This window comes from Penicillium antarcticum (assembly GCF_028974205.1).
Source record: "Penicillium antarcticum strain IBT 31339 chromosome Unknown utg000009l_segment0_segment0, whole genome shotgun sequence".
In the NCBI taxonomy this organism is placed as follows: Eukaryota; Fungi; Ascomycota; class Eurotiomycetes; order Eurotiales; family Aspergillaceae; genus Penicillium; species Penicillium antarcticum.
Genome location: NW_026695307.1, coordinates 6984268 through 7000492, shown reverse-complemented (window position 1 = coordinate 7000492; position 16225 = coordinate 6984268). Strand labels below are relative to the sequence as shown.

The window sequence follows — 16225 nt, the reverse complement described above, 5'->3', positions numbered from 1 at the left end:
AACTGCTAGTAAGTTAATTCTTTTATCATTACGTGTCCCATTTCTATGATGATCCTATCACTCGCCGAAATGATCCCTGGTTAGCTTAAGACCAGGGCAGTGATTCTATACATGTCTGAAATCAAATCTTTAAAACTGCAATCTTGACATGTTCTGAGGGCAAACGCTGACATTTATATGAAAGTTAGGGGAATGCCGAAATAGGCTTGTTCCTGGGGTTCCGGGGAATGGCTTTCCCCTCAATCCGGCGTTTTGTGGTGAGATCATGCAATGCAACCTCACGGAACAAGCTTTCACACGGAAATATCCAGAATATGTAAAATGTCTAGAATTGCTAGAAGGAATGTGAAATACAAAGTGAAACAGGATCAGCAGGGGCTGATCAAGGGAGACAGGGGAAAGGAAATGCTTATCTTTGATACCTTTGCATACGTTGAAGCTAACTACGGTGCGCACTAGAGTAGCCAAGTGATAGATATCTTCCATATCTCCCATAGATAACTATCGGATGCAACTCTACTGAATCTGGCGATCTTTGCCTTTCCAGCCCTAACCTTCGATGCGGAGAAGCGTGGGGGTGACATCTTCATGCAACGTCTTATCTAATCCAAGGGATGCTACCTTGATAAGACTGTCTTCGCCGCTGTCTTGAAGCTCTCATTCTCCGCTACTTTCTTGTCTATATTTCTTATTGTTCAATATGGCGTCCAGCCTCAAGCAGCCAGATGGCATGGCCAAGACCGATACTATTGGGACCGTGGACGAACCCAATAAACTACAGGGCTATGCCTCTGCTCCTGGAGTCATTGACGAGGTCACCCGGGTGGTTGACCACAAGGCTGAGCGCCGTCTCTGTCGCAAGTTTGATTATCGCCTTCTACCTATACTGGCAATTATGTGTAAGCTTGCTATGCCATGATACCTCGACCATCGCTGACTTGATAGACCTGTTCAATGCCCTGGATAAAGGAAACCTAGGAAATGCAAAGACTGATGGAATGACTGAGGGTAAGTGAGGTTATGCCATGAGCGACGCTGTATACTAACTCATTCTCCTAAGACCTCAACTTCAAGCCCAATGAATACAATCTCCTGCTATCAATCTTCTTTGTGCCCTTTGTGGTATTCGCACCGCCATTTTCTATGCTCGGAAAGAAGTTCAGTCCGGCACGTGTATTGCCAATCCTGATGTTTTCCTTTGGCTCCTTCACTATGCTGTCTTCGGCTGCGCACAACTTTGGCGGCATGTTCGCTCTGCGCTGGTTCCTGGGCATGTCCGAGGCTGCCTTCTTCCCACTGGTCATTTACTACCTGACCACCTTCTACCGTCGTGGCGAGCTGGCTCGTCGTCTGGCTATTTTCTACGCGGCCTCCAACATCGCTAATGCTTTCTCCGGACTGATTGCATTCGGTGTTTTCCAGATCAAGGGATCTAGTCTGCCGAACTGGCGCTACCTCTTCATTATTGAAGGTGGAGTGACTGTGCTCTTTGCCACATTTGCCTTTTTCTATCTGCCGCGCAGTGCAGCAGAGGCTAAGTTTTTGTCCGAGGAGGAGAAGGCGTTGGCTTTCCACCGTATCCAGGTCGACTCTAGCGCGGTGGTCAACGAAAAGTTCCGCATTCGGGAAGCCATTGGGATCTTTAGACACCCCACTACCTATGCCTTCCTGTGCATCGAAATCTGCCTGGGTGTGCCATTACAGGGTGTCGCATTGTTCATGCCCCAGATCGTCGGAGGATTGGGCTATTCCACCGTCAAGACCAACCTATACACCGTGGCCCCGAATGTTAGTGGAGCAGTAATGCTGCTGATTCTCGCCTTCACCTCAGATTGGGTCAAGCTTCGATCGCCCTTCATTGTGCTGGGTTTCCTGCTTACTTTCGCTGGGTTCATGATCTATGCATCCATCCACGACGTTCAGAACAACCTAAAAGTGGCCTACTTTGCTACCTTTATGATGACTTGGGGAACATCTGCGCCATCAGTATTGCTGAGCACCTGGTATAACAACAACATCGCCCACGAAGGTCGCCGTGTGCTACTGACTAGTATTGGTGTGCCACTGGCCAACCTGATGGGTCTGGTGAGCAGCAACCTGTTCCGCGAACAAGATGCACCAAAGTACATGCCCGCCTTGATCAGCGTTGCAGCCTTCGGTGCCGCAGGTGCCTGTCTGGCCGCCTGCTTGGGCTTTTACATGTGGATGGACAACAAGCGCCGCGATCGCCGAGACGGAGTGACGATCCATGCGCGGGATATCCCGACTGAGCGACTGAGAGACGGGCCTTCGTCTCCTGAATTCCGCTGGTTTTTGTAAAAGGAAATTGGAGCCTACACCCTGTACTTAGCGATGTACCTAGCGAATGAAGATCTGTCTATAGCCAACTTCTTGCCGACTTCCGCACGGTTCCATCCCACGCTCGTCTCCCCCGCGAAGTTCCCCCGCAAATCCAAGCGAGCGTGGGGGTTGTCTGGGGTAAGTTGTTGACGGTTGATTGATTTATATGTAATCGATCTTCAGGGTGGGGGGTGAGCGAATTGGCCTATGTATATTGTATATCCCACGTTATGCTTGCACCTCTTCCTCGGTCTGTGATATCTCTTCCCTTTCACATTTCACATATTTCTCTCTCTCCTTCTCTCTCTCTCTCTCTCCCACATCAACTTGAGGCACTTGTCTATCTTCGGATTTATCTTCGGACTTGCAAGTCACCCTGGAATGCCCGATGGGGGAAATCAGTCGCCAATCTTTCAATCTGACCTCCGGCATGCAGCTTGTGAACACGGCCACAGCAACAAGGAGCACGCCGACTGAGGACACTGAGATTGATCGAGCTCACCGCTGAGATCTGGTGGGCCCGTCGATCAGTCAACTATAAATCGAGGGGTGTTGAGTCGTCCCGCTCCCACCTTTCTCACTTTTGAAACTCTCTCCTTTCCTCTCTCTGTCTCCTTCTACTTCTTTCTGCAAAATGGCATCCAACCCCGGTCAGATCTCGCCTCTTCGTGGTATTACTCGGCACATTACCGGCCACAATGCCGAAGGGAAAGCAGTGATCCACTCATCGAACGCGGGGCAATGGGAGTCACTAGACGAAAGCTCCATGGCATTCAATGTCATGTACACTACTTCCCAATTCCCCGCCGACCTCAACCATGATGCCGACCTGAAGGCACACGAGGCGCGCTCAAAGACTATGGGTCTAGTCAACCCTGGCGGAACCGTATGCCGCATTGTGGACTTTGCCCCCAACAATCACGCTGTCGTTCACCGGACTCAGAGTCTGGACTATGGGGTGGTTCTCGAGGGCCAAATTGAAATGATCTTGGAGGAGGGCGAACCGACTCTCATGCAGCGTGGAGATGTCGCAGTGCAGCGGGCTACAATGCACGGCTGGCGAAACCCCAGCGAAACCGAGTGGACCCGAATGCTCTTCGTGCTGCAGGACTGCCAGAAATTGACTGTGGCTGGGAAGGAAATGGGTGAAGAATTGGGCATTGCGACCGGCATTATCCCCCCAAGTGGAAATAACCAAGCCAAGGAGTCTTCTCTTTGAATGTTCAACCTTATATTCATTATGATATACTATTTATTGGACTTTGATAACCACCTTACCAAAGTGGCTGCCACTCTGCAGGAATTTGAAAGCTTCCTTGGACTCTTCGAACGAAAAGACCCGGTTGACGACCGGGTGGATCTGGTGCAACTGATAGAAGCGGTTCATTTCCTCGAAGCGATCCTTGGGGCCGTTGATGATACCTTTAAGGGTAACTGTGCGGCGGAGGGTAAGGAGGTTGACGTTAAGACGATCCTCGTCAGTATCCATCTTGCCCGAAACGTAGCCGATGCAATTGATCAGACCACCAAAGGTGATACAATCGAAGCTCTTGCGAAGGGTTTTGGCACCGCCAACCTCGAGGATGATATCAACACCGCGGCCCTCGGTGAACTTGTTAACCTCTTCTTCCCAGTTGGGGTTGGTGCGGTAGTTGATAGTGAAATCGGCACCGAGCTTCTTGGCCTGGTCCAATTTATCATCAGACGAGGAGGTGATGATCACTGTTCGACAGTCAGAAACAGCCATCGTACATCACTGGATATACCCTACCCTTCGCGCCAGCGGCTTTAGCAATCTGTAGTCCAGCAATCGCCACGCCGCCCGTTCCCTGAAGCAAGACAAACTCGCCCTTCCCACCGCTAGTGCCATTCTGTGACATTGGTCGCATTCCATTGATAGACATCCAAGCTGTGACAGAAGCAATGGGTAGTGTAGCAGCCTCCACATCGGACAAGAACATCGGAGCTGCCACCAGGCCGGATTCGGGGAAGACGCGGTGCGTAGCCAGGACTCCATCATTTGGCAGTCCGATACTACCAGCAAGCATCTTCTCGGTCACCTGGCCGGTTTGATGGGCTGGGAGGAAGGTCGAAAGGACTCGGTCGCCGACTGTCCACTTCGTCACGTCAGGTCCGACCTGCGTCACTACTCCGCACATGTCTGAGCAGGGCACGATGGTGGCATCTTGTTCGGCGGTTTTGTGGTGCTTGTATTCGCCATTGGTCACTGTAGAGAAATTAATTAGGATCGCAGGCTGCATACACAGCTTGGCACAAGACTAACCTTCGACGTCACGATAGTTCAAAGACACAGCGTGGATCTCCACCAAGACTTCACCTTTGCCTGCCACCGGCATTGGGGCTTCGGTGCGGGTGAGACTGTCCAAGCCCTTCAAGGGCGTGGTCCATTGTTGAACGGCCATTTCCAACGTGCTCAATTTGCTCAATTTGCGTGAGAAAATGAGAACAGAAGCTCTGTCTTAAATAAATGGAGCAAGTTGGAGATGCCTCCAGTGGAGATGGAGGTGATGAGTAATCATGGGGTAAGAATTCATTGTCGACGGGAAGTTGAAGAGGGAATTTCATCTTCAAACAGGGAACTCTGAGATTTGAACTCGATCATGCGCCGAAGACGATGATCACCACTCTTTCGCCCTCGTGCACACATGCAGATGCAGGACGGTACACGATGTGAGCAGTCAGATCTGCCTGGCGGGGGTTGCCAGTATCTCCGCCAAACTCCGAGAGACAGTCTTCCAGATTCAACCCTCAAGAACTCAACTTGTACATACACAGTCATGTCCAGCTCCTCCTCCATAGTACCGCAGGGGCCTGCGCATGATATACCAGGTTGGTAACACCCCCTCGACGGTCGACCGTATACCTGACCGCTTCAAGCGCATTTTCTCCACTCACCGGTTGACCGCGAGTCTACCCGTCTGCCTAATACCATCTCCCACCGTGGTTTCAAAGGCCAATACCCGGAAAACACCATTCTGGCAATCGATGAAGCCATCAAGGCTGGAACACATGCTCTCGAACTTGATCTTCACATCTCCCGCGATGGAGAAGTCGTGCTGTCGCACGTAAGTGCCTACACTCTGTTTCTAGAACTATACTTATTCTTTCAAAGGATGCGAACCTTCAACGCTGCTTCGGAGTGAAGGAAAAGGTCGCTGAATGTGACTGGGAGTATCTCAAGACTCTCCGCACTATCCAAGCTCCCCATGAGCCCATGCCCCGGCTGGTCGATGTGTTGGAATACCTTAGACAGCCGGGCCGTGAGCATATCTGGGTCATGCTGGACATCAAGGTAGGCTCATCTCCCATGACTTACTTGAACGGAGTAGCTAACACGCCCGCAGCTCACAAATGAACCCGCCGAGATAATGCAACGGATTGCCCAAACCATCGAGACCGTACCCATTCCTCGAATCGGCCCGGACTGGCACAGACGAGTCGTCCTTGGCTGTTGGTCTTCACGCTACCTACCCGCCCGAACAAAATATCTCCCCCGATATGCCGTCTCACTAGTGTGCGTTGACGTGAGCTATGCCAGGCAGTTCCTCCAGGTGCCACGGCTATCGTTCAACATCAACCAGATGGCCTTGATGGGCCCGCTAGGTCGGGGCTTCCTGGAAGAAGCCCAAGCAGCTCGGCGTCGAGTATATGTCTGGACGGTAAACGCCCCCAACCTGATGCGTTGGTGTATCCGACACAGGATCGACGGCGTCATCTCCGACGAACCAGGCCGATTCCGACAGGTCTGCGCCGAGTGGGAGAAAGAACACTCGGGCGGACCTGGTCTGCCGGACCCCAAGCTGGATCGGATCACCTTTAAACAGCGATTGCAGATCTACGCGGTGGCAATGTATGTTGTTGTGTTTGGCTGGTTCGTCAAACGCAAGTACTTCCCCCCTCTTGAGCGGGTTCATTTCGAAGAACGCAAGCTGGAATAGAGTTATACTATTTCATCGTATAACATTATAGCGGATGAGTTACGAGATCATGACTACAATTTCGGGTAATTTTCAGAAGGAAACGAAGCATTATATCCATTAAGCCTGTAAAACCTGTGCAAGAACAAATCGCCAACCATATACCTAGCCGATAGATATGAAATACATTAGAAACATGTCGGCATAACAAAAACAGAAGAACACCGGGCTGTATGATAACACCCAAAGAGCAAAGGACAAAAATATGCTAACCAAAGGGTTCAATGGATACGGATGAAGGGAAGCCCCATGAACAGAAGGAGCATGGGATGAAAACAGACGGTCAACGCCATGGTTAGCGAAAGCCAGATGGGCCAGAGATAGCACAGAGGGTATATCGCGGTCTAAGAAAAGAATGAAGAATGCAGACGCTAGGTCTGTCGCTTTGTGCTGAAACGAAGGATGTGTAGCCCAAGGCTTGCCTGGGTGAAGAGAAGAAAAGCGTTGCTCAGATCATCATGAGCCGGGTGGTTCGTCGTTCGGGGAAACGTCCTCCTCCACCTCCAGGGGGGAGACGCGGACCCGGGCGCAGTCCCTGTCCTAGCATGGGCGAAGGAGGGTATCCGGCCGGAGGAAATTCGCGAGACTGAGACAACGGGGACGATCCAAGAGTAGGACGACGGCGGCCAGGAGGACCAGGGGGACCGGGGGGACCGGGTGGTGGATAGTAACCGGCGGCACGTCGTGCGTCGCGTTCACAGTAGACTTCGCCATTCCATTCGAAGTAGTCGCCCTTAAGGAGGATGTGACATGTGCGACACTGCAAGCACTCGGTGTGGAATCGACGACGATCGGGCCGTGCTGGGTTCCGTTCAACGGTTTCCAGATAGTGACCCTCGATACCGGTGTGGCAACCGGCGCAAAGTGAACCGTTGCGCTCGTGGTAATGTTGTGCGCAAAACGGACGGTTGTTGAGGACGTAGAAATCGGCAGTCTGGAAGGGTGAGTGACACTCAAAGCAGACGAAACAGCCACGGTGGTAGCGGCCAGTGAGACGACCGTCGGAGGATGAGATCGATTTGCCCGTGATGGGCTCGTTACATCCCTTGCAGATTCCTTTTGAGCGACCCGCTGATCGAGTGGTTGGCGATCGAGTCGGGGGCCGGGGGATCGGTGCTGTGAAAGATCGCTGGGGTGGCGGCATAGGAGAAGGTTCTCTTGATTCGGTCGGTGTCCGACCAGTTGGAGTTGGGATCACCTCGATCTTGGATGCGATCAGGGACAGACCTCCTTGGCCGATGGCAGGATCAGTAGGTGAGTCTGGACTGAAGTACGCAGCTGGGATGGTAGGGACTTCCTCCATAGGACTGCGTTGACGACCGGGGATTTCCAAAATGGTCTGTCGGGTTCGCGCTGGTAGTTCCTCAACCAATGGTCCAAGGTTGAGAGGATCGGTTGGCTTGTGTCGGTTCAAGCTGACATCGGATGGAAGGCTGGACATCGAACTGCCACTGCGGGCATCTGAAGGAGACGAATCAGACGAGGTAGAGCCGTCGTGGTTCATCTGTTCCTCTAGACCAAGAGCACGGGCAAAGCTTGTTACGGACAATGCACTGGCTGTGCTTGCATCGGAGTTTTTCCTGGGAGCATCGCTACCTGGCTCCGCTGCTGCTGCGGGATGCAGGTGATTCTGCGTAGATGACTGGAAGTCGTATTCATGGTGGTTCTTTTGTTCATCAGAGGGAGACTCTTCAGGGAGTTCATGCAGTACCGAGTTCTGGTCTGTAGGAATGCCAAAGTCGAATCCGCCGTGGATCTCCTCTCTATCACTTCGCGATGAAACCCGGGATGAAACAACGGACATGTTTGAATCGCGTGAGAAAGAGTTCTTGTTAGGAGTGCGGAGAGGTGCTGGAGGCACTGGCGGTGTGTCGTCCATGAATGTTCTGAAGCCACGAGTAAAGCTATTTGTAGACGATCTAGCGGTCGAGTCACCATAGCGACTGCTGGCGAAAGAGGATCCATAGCTGCTGCGGCTAGCCACCGACTCATCTCTTGAGTGATTCGGTTCTGGGGCTGGCGACTTTGGCGGAAGTGGGCTGGGAGGGAGCTGTATGTTCTCCGGTAGCATGCCCAGCGCGAAGGTTGACTGTGGAATTGGCGGTAGTGACTTTGCCATACCTCCAGTCATTGGACTGGGGGTCCGTACATGAGTCGGTGACCTGTTGCCAGGCATTGGAAACGAGAAGACCGAATCCAGGTCGATCACGGAATTGTTATCAGCCGGGCTATGAGGCATTGGAGATTTCGGTGCCGGGCTGACCGACAAGGGCGATAAACCGACACTGCTGACGGGCGTAGGCACATTCGGCTGCAGGAATGCTTTATCTATTGGGGTTAGTCGCATATCTCCCACATGGCGATTTGAGACATACTGGCAACCGAAGGATCAATCCGCGGGGGAGGTCCTCTCTGTTTCGATAGTCGGTCGGGGGATTCTAGCCCTGCGGAGGGAGGTGGTGATGGGAGCGCAGGGGCTATAGGCGGCATTAGCATGCAGGAGAGGACATATATTGACTATTGACACTCACGATAGCCAGTCTGCACACAGACATGATCCCCCAGGGCCGAGATCTCGACATTGCAGCCGCAATCCGAGCACTTGATGCTGGGCAAGATCATGGACGCCATATCAAATCCCAGAAGACATTTGGCCCACCTGCAATGAAGTCAGGAAGAAGTTCAGAGTCAAAACCCCAGGGAGGAGAGAGACGATCGCACGCCTAAAACCGAAAGGAGGAAAGTCCAGCGCTAGTGAGCGTAGCGGCTCCAGTGCGGAAAGGGGTGCGTAAGTGTTGGCTCAGGGGTTTCTCCCATTTTATTGTGCTATTTGGTATGTAGAGGGAGGTAATTACTTCTATAGAATTCATCTGTTGGATAGATTGAGTGCAATTTACTATCTGTATTGTGTATATGCCGGATATATACACCATGTCCAGTATCTACTCATCGACGGTGGAGAAAGCACAGGGTCCCCTGGAGCCTCTGCATACAATTGATCACCGCAAACAACATCAGCTTGCACTGCGACTGGTCCATTCCTGGTGCCTGCTCCCGGGCCTCGCCCCTCTTACTGCCAATCAAAGTTGACAGCCCGGTTTCGAGGCTTGCAATCGGTGGGGAGACTCCCTCGATCTGTCTTTGCTTCTTCACCGTCGGTCTCCCTAGCAATTGGTCGCATATCATCTCATGTGGCGAGTCAGATATTCTTAGAACCCGAAGCAGATCGCCATTTGCGTATGTGCCCGTGTTGCCTGACGATCCGCGGAGCCTATTCCTCCTGAGCTTGTCAATTCGCTCATGCACGACCTTGACACTTGGCCAAATAGAGTAGTAGATGCCCCTGTTCATACAGTAGCACAACCGCCTCCACCACTCCGCTTGGCTGGATCCTGCTTTGGGCAGAATTGTCTGTCCAAATGTACCGGCAGAGGTTGAGAGGGGGAAATGCTGCTTGACATTGCGTGATAGAGAACTACATCATATCATGTTCGTATCATCAACACGGCCCGGAAGAATCCTTGGTTCTCCTGAAACGTCAGCGCACGACCCAGGTCTCCCGAAGCTGTCGCTGGAGCGCATCAGTTGGCCAGCCATGAAGTGCATCCATTTGGATCAGAACATGAATCAAAAGGTCTTGCTGCTGTGGGTCCGTGAACCGATCACCGCCTGCGAGATAGTTAGCTTCAGCTCTTTGCAATTTTGTTCGTGATGTTTACAAAGGTGAATGGCCATGCATCCAACAACCATAGCTGGGGCAATAGAGGTATTGGATAATGCAGCGCCGCATACCTTCCAAACTCTCTGGCGAATTTGGTCCTGTTACCAGTCAGTCTCTGTCAGTTGAAGCAAATTAGTTTTGTCAGCTTACATCTGCCTCCTGAACTAGACGCCTGCGCAAAGGTCCAACCGTCGGCAGACTTGGGTCGTGCACAGACAAGAGAATCCGCGCAAGATCGTTGTACTGATTTCCAACTGCTATAGTCAGAAGCGATCAGCCCGTTTTCTTACATTGGGGATTCCGCTTTTCGCACTGGGGCTACATACCATTCCAAGCACATCCGAAACGAATGTCAGGAAAAGTGGTTCCCACCCTCACCTCGCCGCCGACAAAATATGGGTCAAAGGAATCAGGACGCGTCTCGTTCCATTGCTGGTTCTGGGCTTTGAGCTCTGCATGCACAATAGCCGAGCGATGAACTTGCCCGAAACAGAATACCAACACATCCGCGCAATGCGCAATTGCCTGGTTTGCCCATGCGCAGTCACCTGCATCTGGTCCCAAGGGCCTAAAGTATGAGTTCAGGGAGCTCATGTCGATATCGGGCGCTTGTTGGAGGCTGATTGCATTGTAAATTTCCTGGCGAAGACCGCTCCAATAGACAGCCTGCCGTAAACTTGGCGTCGTGGTCATAGACGACGGACCCTGGATGAAAGCTTTTGTTCCAAATGAGTGTCCACGAAGATCAGACCCCGCCAGTGGAACTGCGATCACCATCAGTAAATTTCTTGACACATGGGTAGATCCTCTGCTCACCATCAAATTCTTCCAGCAAGCGTAAAATCACCGTCGCGGCGAGCAAATCATCATCCATCGTGACGCCGTGATCATCCAGCGCGGGAATCAATTTCTCCAAACATGCTTGAAAGTAGTGGTCTGAGACGAAAGGATCGAAAGAGGCGGTGCGATTCAAGTGACGGGCTGACATGGCGAGCATTGCATTGAATAGCGTCTCACATCGGCGGGCGCGATACGGGATGTGGACGGCAAAATGCTGTTGGCGATCGGTGCAATCGAACTATATCGTATTTCATGGCATTAGACAAGGCTGCTACCGCGACTTTGAGAGGCCATCACTCACAAATGGCGCGATCTTGTCCACGAAATGTTGCAAGAGGTGTGCCTCTTGAGGATCTCTCAATGGCCAGGATCGCGACTGGTGATGTTGCTTCAGGGTGTCGCCCATCGACAAGGATGAGAGTCGACCGCTTCTCCTATTGTGTGTTTGCTGATCGGCGACATTGTATCGGGGTAGAGCTGTGGCTGGCCTCTCCGGCACAGGCACCGAGTCGGCATCGGCATGGGTATCACCAAGCGATTCCCTCTGCGGTGAGGGATTGAAAGGTGGTCTCTCGGCCAAATCATCTGGTTCTCCACTGCCAGATTCGATCACGAAGTCGACTGTAAATCCGGGTTGTCAGAATATATCGCGTGAATTCCAGATTGCGATCCAACCTCTGGGTGGCGGCCGTAGCCAAACCTGATTGCTAGGAAACCGTTCGCGAATAGATCGGCTCTTTGCCTGTCGGAACTTGGTCTCTCGGCGACCACGTGTACATGCTCGTCCGGTGCGAATACATCGGCTGCATTTTGGCACGATTCCGTCACCTGTAGGTCGTTAGCGAGGAATGGGTTGGGGGAAGGGATAGGCGCACATTTGTGGTGTAGATCTCGACATGGATCGCTAGACGCTTAGAGTTAGAGCTGGGCTAGAACATGCAGCACTCGACTTACCAGCATTGAGACTTCTTAGTCCCTGGCATGACGAAGCTGTTTCTTATAAATTTTGACTGGGGAAACTTCCCCGCATGACTGGGACCTAATCGCGCTTAGCTAGTACTTTAGACTACATTTACCACCACATTGCTCTTTACTTTTGTATATAGTCGGACTTTCTTTGTCTTACATTTCGTTGCTCCAGGATATTAGTATGTTGGAGAATTAGGTGGTCGATACCTATAATATATGACCATAGTCTCGCTCTCTATGCCTACCACACGAATGTCTGAAGAGTATTCCCAAAAGGAGAGTCTGATTAGAATTAACCAAAACGGCTCGTTTCCGACCAATTATCTGTTGTTGGAGCATATTAACATAGGGAATGGGCAAATGTACTTGTTGTAGTCCTCAATCTATACAAACAAAGCCAGGCAACACGACGATAGGTCTTGATAACTTCACGCTAAGTATAAAGATTGTTCCCACGGAGCAGCAGAAGAGCAAAAGAGTCATCCTTATACCCGTGATCTACCTTTTCTTGCTAGATACTTCTGGCCATTCTCTGGAAGAGACCGACGAGATATTCATCCAGTCCAACGGCTTCTTAGACTCTGTCTGTGTGGCCAAAAGTCTTCCAAGGAAATTTGCTCACTCGCGAGCCAATGGCTCTTCTGATGTCCCAGAAAATGAGGCGTACCGATATTTGAGAATTAGCGATTGAAGAAGAGGTTCGGTATAATTGATTAACTCAGATTGGTAGCTTCTTGGATACGAATCTCGGCCCTTACAATGACTCGCTACTTTTTCTAATTTAACGAAATTCTCGTATAATTCAATACTGGTAGTACATCAGCTTTATCCTACTTAATGTAGCACTTTGACAAAGAGCAAACGCATTTCAAGTACGAATAAGCAATTAAGAACCCCAAAAAAGAACTTTACACACCGTCTCCTACTTCATAGAACTTGTTCCATCTCTGCTGTGTGTCAGACCCCGGAGATTCGCACTGCTTGAGAGGACATACCGTATCAAATGGCTTTGAAGAATCGACAAACCTCAAATCAGTTGCTAAACGAATGACACGGTCAGGGTCATTGTTGATTGTAGAAGCATGAATCTAAATGTTGATCAGCAGAGACCTGCCAGTTGAGGAATCCATTCATACGGCATGTGGCTTATGCAAAACAACATCACCAGCTTCGTACTCGGTTACCAGCCAGGATTGCTGATGCACACGTGCAAAGTCCAGAGGCAGCTCTGAAAGTAATCCAGTGGCCATCATGTGATTGTTGAATGCATTTTTAGCCTCCTGCTCCGTAAATCCAGCAGCTTTAGCCTTCTTCTTGAAATCTTCTTCGCACTGGATGCCGACGGGATCGCCTCAAAGATGACTGTTAATACATAGGATTCAGAGTGGCAATACCTGGACCTACCATTCTCCAAATAAATGAGACCTCCGCCGCTTACTTTGATATCACCAATAGGTACCCATGCAGTCACACTAGTTGGTTCTCCGTGACGGAGAAAGATCTGATCGTAATGAACTCCAAGAGGCTTCGTACCAGGGATATTATTTCGCAAAAGCGACCTGCGAAGACCCAATGTATTCGATTGCCAGCCTGTGAATCGAGCAATAAATTGCATCAATGCCGGGTGTCGACAAAAGTCCTCCGCATACCATTGACGATAATGGGCTTCTATGGCAAGATCCACAAACTGAGTGGCTCTCTCTCCTCCCGGGCGTCCATTCTTGCCTGCTCCACCGGCACCAATACCAGGAAACTCCTCGGGGGACTTGGAGGGATTGAAGATCCCCTGTACGGGCTGAGTCCCTTCTTCCAAAACCCCGGTTGGTAACATCATATGAAAGTACTCATGCCGCGCCTTTAACACATCGGCGCGTGGGATCAAGCCCTTGAGGAAGAGATATCCATCTTCTTCATAGCGTTGCCGCAAGACCTCTAGAGGCTCGGTTGGTTGTGACTGGCGAAGAGACTTGACATCCTTTAGAGGACCATCATTGACAGCTAAAAGACCAGGTTGGCATTCAAATGGAAGTTGCATCTTGAACTTTGAGGTCAGTAGTGGGCTTTATGGCTATACGTCGTTGACAGTAGGATATTTATACCAGTTCTTCTTCCGTTCCAGTTCTTTGATAGTGCGGTCAGACAGCAAACCGTGATAATCCCCCACACTAATTAACCGGCTAAAGCCACAACTTGTTGTAGCTTGCATATTCCCGCTCTGAAAATTGCCATTTCCGACCCAATTCAAGCAATACTTGACAACGCTAACCTTGCATAGCGGCATTCAGCATCCCCGTTCCGTCCGATCAGGCAAATTTGACCCGCGACATTCTTCACTACATAGCGGAGTTGGAGCGAGAGATACCCCAAACCTCTTCCCCATAGGGTTTTGTGTCACTTCAGATCTCCCCCGCATCGATCCCGGAGTATATAACACGAAGAGCGACATCTAGGAGGTATTCCTCTCCAGGCATCATGGAATTTCTCAAACAAACAAAACTCATCCAACCACCTCCAGGTACTGACCCGCTGCAGGTGCGGCCGGGGAACACCAAATACCTTTACGCCGTGACTGTATTTGTCTCACTTGGTGCATTTCTATTTGGATATGACCAAGGTGTGATGGGCGTTATTGTCGCCGATCAACGATGGATTGATCTGATGCACCCAAAGAACTCATGTGAGTGTGACCAACCGGATAGAAGTACTGTTGGCTAATATCAACAAGGGGTTACTGGGACAGTAGTTTCGCTCTTTGATGTTGGATGCTTCATCGGAGCCATGTCTCTTGGATATCTGGCAGATCCTATCGGCCGTGAGAGGACGCTCTCCGTCGCGTGCTTTGTCTTTGTTATTGGTGCAGTGCTGCAAGCTACATCATACACGATCGCGCAGATTGTATGTCTTTGTCTGCCCACGTCTATCTAATATATGAACTTACACATCCCTCCATAGATTATTGGCCGAGTGATTTTAGGATACGGAGTTGGAGCATGTGCAGGAGGTGTTCCACTCTACGTTGCTGAACTGTCTCCTCCCGCAATCCGCGGTCGAATCGTGGCAATTGAACAGATGATTCTATGTTTTGGAGAACTGGTAGCCTTTTGGCTCAACTATGGATTCAATTTTCTCCAGATTGACGGCTGGTGGCGTATCCCGCTAGCAATCCAGATCCTTCCAGCAGTCATCCTGGGGGTAGGATGCTGGTTCTGGGTGCCACCAAGTCCACGTTGGCTAGCTAGTCAAGACCGTCACGAATGTGCACGAGAGGTTCTCACTCGACTGCATGGGTCCGAGGTAGCAGAGCTCGAGATGCAAGAGATCCAATCTTCGATCGAGTTTGAGCATACCGTCACAGAAGCTAGCTGGAAGGACATGTTTACGTCACCTGTGCTACGAGTGACAATGCTAGGAATGGCTGTACAATTCTTCCAGCAGATCACCGGGACTAATTCTATTCTCTACTACACAGTGAGTTGGTTGATCCTTTTGTGTGACTATGAGCTAACCCCAGCAGCCATCTCTATTTGAACGTGGTGGCATCAAGGATCCTCAAACAGCCAATCTTGCCACTGGCGGGGTAGGCATCGTACTCTTTGTCTTTTCATGGGTGCCAATCTTCTTCTTTGACCGACTGGGCCGGAAAACTTGGCTTCAGATCGGTACTGTCGGAATGATGGGGGCTATGATTGGTATCACGGTGCTTCAATGGCATGCCGAACATAACCCGGGCGACGCAGCTAACTACACGATTATCATATTCCCTTATTTATTCTATGTTTTCTTCAACATTAGCTGGGGTGTCGGATCTTGGACGTACGCAGCTGAAATCTTCCCTGTCTCCATGCGCGCCAAGGGCAATGCATTGACTACAGCTTCATTGTGGGCAGCATGTTATATTGTTGCCCAAGCAAGTCCACCTATCGCAGACGCTATCGGTTGGGGATTGTACATTATCTACTCGGGGATTTGTGTTATCGCTTTCTTCTTTGTTCGATATGCTATGGGTTCGTTCATTCTCCCGATCTTTAACACCGTGATTAACGATGTGCAGTTGAAACACGAGGTCGAACCCTGGAAGAAATGTCTCGACTCTTTGGAATTGAGAGCCATTTGGCGGGACGAGTGGGTGCTAAGACCACCGCGGCGAAGGACCCTACCGAGGAGCATATTGAGGATATGGGGTCGTCTAGTCGGTAGTATGCCGTCACATTCTCGCCTCCCTGCATATTGTAGATTAAGGGTGCATCAACATTGTAGTAGCCTAACATGGAACGCCGAAGCACAAAGCACAATTAGGGTTTCGCCTATAAATCATACTTCAATGTTTACCTATAGTTTGAATAAGTGGATATTTGGT

The 16225-nt window shown here is 50.7% G+C and overlaps 8 protein-coding genes across 8 annotated transcripts; 4 read left to right on the top strand and 4 right to left on the bottom strand.

The window, feature by feature from the left end:
* Positions 1-700: 700 nt before the first annotated feature.
* Positions 701-2319, top strand: N7508_011003 (putative MFS transporter; the record flags this gene model as incomplete). Its single annotated transcript, XM_058469063.1, has 3 exons — positions 701-899; positions 946-1008; positions 1061-2319. The coding sequence occupies 3 exons, from the start codon at positions 701-703 to the stop codon at positions 2317-2319; spliced, it is 1521 nt and encodes a 506-aa protein (XP_058316909.1).
* Positions 2320-2974: 655 nt separating this feature from the next.
* N7508_011002 (cupin domain-containing protein) lies at positions 2975-3559 on the top strand (the record flags this gene model as incomplete). The annotated part of the gene is made up of 1 exon (XM_058469062.1): positions 2975-3559. One exon carries the CDS (start codon positions 2975-2977, stop codon positions 3557-3559), a length of 585 nt encoding a protein of 194 aa, XP_058316908.1.
* A 33-nt stretch (positions 3560-3592) lies between these two features.
* On the bottom strand, positions 3593-4763 carry N7508_011001 (zinc-dependent alcohol dehydrogenase family protein; the record flags this gene model as incomplete). The annotated part of the gene is made up of 3 exons (XM_058469061.1): positions 3593-4062; positions 4112-4567; positions 4625-4763. The coding sequence occupies 3 exons, from the start codon at positions 4761-4763 to the stop codon at positions 3593-3595; spliced, it is 1065 nt and encodes a 354-aa protein (XP_058316907.1).
* A 375-nt stretch (positions 4764-5138) lies between these two features.
* On the top strand, positions 5139-6299 carry N7508_011000 (glycerophosphodiester phosphodiesterase; the record flags this gene model as incomplete). Its single annotated transcript, XM_058469060.1, has 4 exons — positions 5139-5190; positions 5239-5426; positions 5507-5653; positions 5706-6299. The coding sequence occupies 4 exons, from the start codon at positions 5139-5141 to the stop codon at positions 6297-6299; spliced, it is 981 nt and encodes a 326-aa protein (XP_058316906.1).
* Positions 6300-6786: 487 nt separating this feature from the next.
* N7508_010999 (LIM domain-containing protein) lies at positions 6787-8969 on the bottom strand (the record flags this gene model as incomplete). The annotated part of the gene is made up of 3 exons (XM_058469059.1): positions 6787-8666; positions 8714-8815; positions 8870-8969. 3 exons carry the CDS (start codon positions 8967-8969, stop codon positions 6787-6789), a joined length of 2082 nt encoding a protein of 693 aa, XP_058316905.1.
* Positions 8970-9876: 907 nt separating this feature from the next.
* Positions 9877-11882, bottom strand: N7508_010998 (uncharacterized protein; the record flags this gene model as incomplete). The annotated part of the gene is made up of 8 exons (XM_058469058.1): positions 9877-10007; positions 10058-10157; positions 10210-10316; positions 10386-10823; positions 10876-11137; positions 11201-11520; positions 11575-11702; positions 11854-11882. The coding sequence occupies 8 exons, from the start codon at positions 11880-11882 to the stop codon at positions 9877-9879; spliced, it is 1515 nt and encodes a 504-aa protein (XP_058316904.1).
* Positions 11883-12776: 894 nt separating this feature from the next.
* Positions 12777-13903, bottom strand: N7508_010997 (uncharacterized protein; the record flags this gene model as incomplete). The annotated part of the gene is given in 4 exon segments (XM_058469057.1): positions 12777-12845; positions 12864-12956; positions 13005-13219; positions 13273-13903. The coding sequence occupies 4 exon segments, from the start codon at positions 13901-13903 to the stop codon at positions 12777-12779; spliced, it is 1008 nt and encodes a 335-aa protein (XP_058316903.1).
* A 437-nt stretch (positions 13904-14340) lies between these two features.
* On the top strand, positions 14341-16065 carry N7508_010996 (sugar porter family MFS transporter; the record flags this gene model as incomplete). The annotated part of the gene is made up of 5 exons (XM_058469056.1): positions 14341-14545; positions 14594-14763; positions 14821-15336; positions 15383-15872; positions 15920-16065. 5 exons carry the CDS (start codon positions 14341-14343, stop codon positions 16063-16065), a joined length of 1527 nt encoding a protein of 508 aa, XP_058316902.1.
* Positions 16066-16225: the final 160 nt, after the last annotated feature.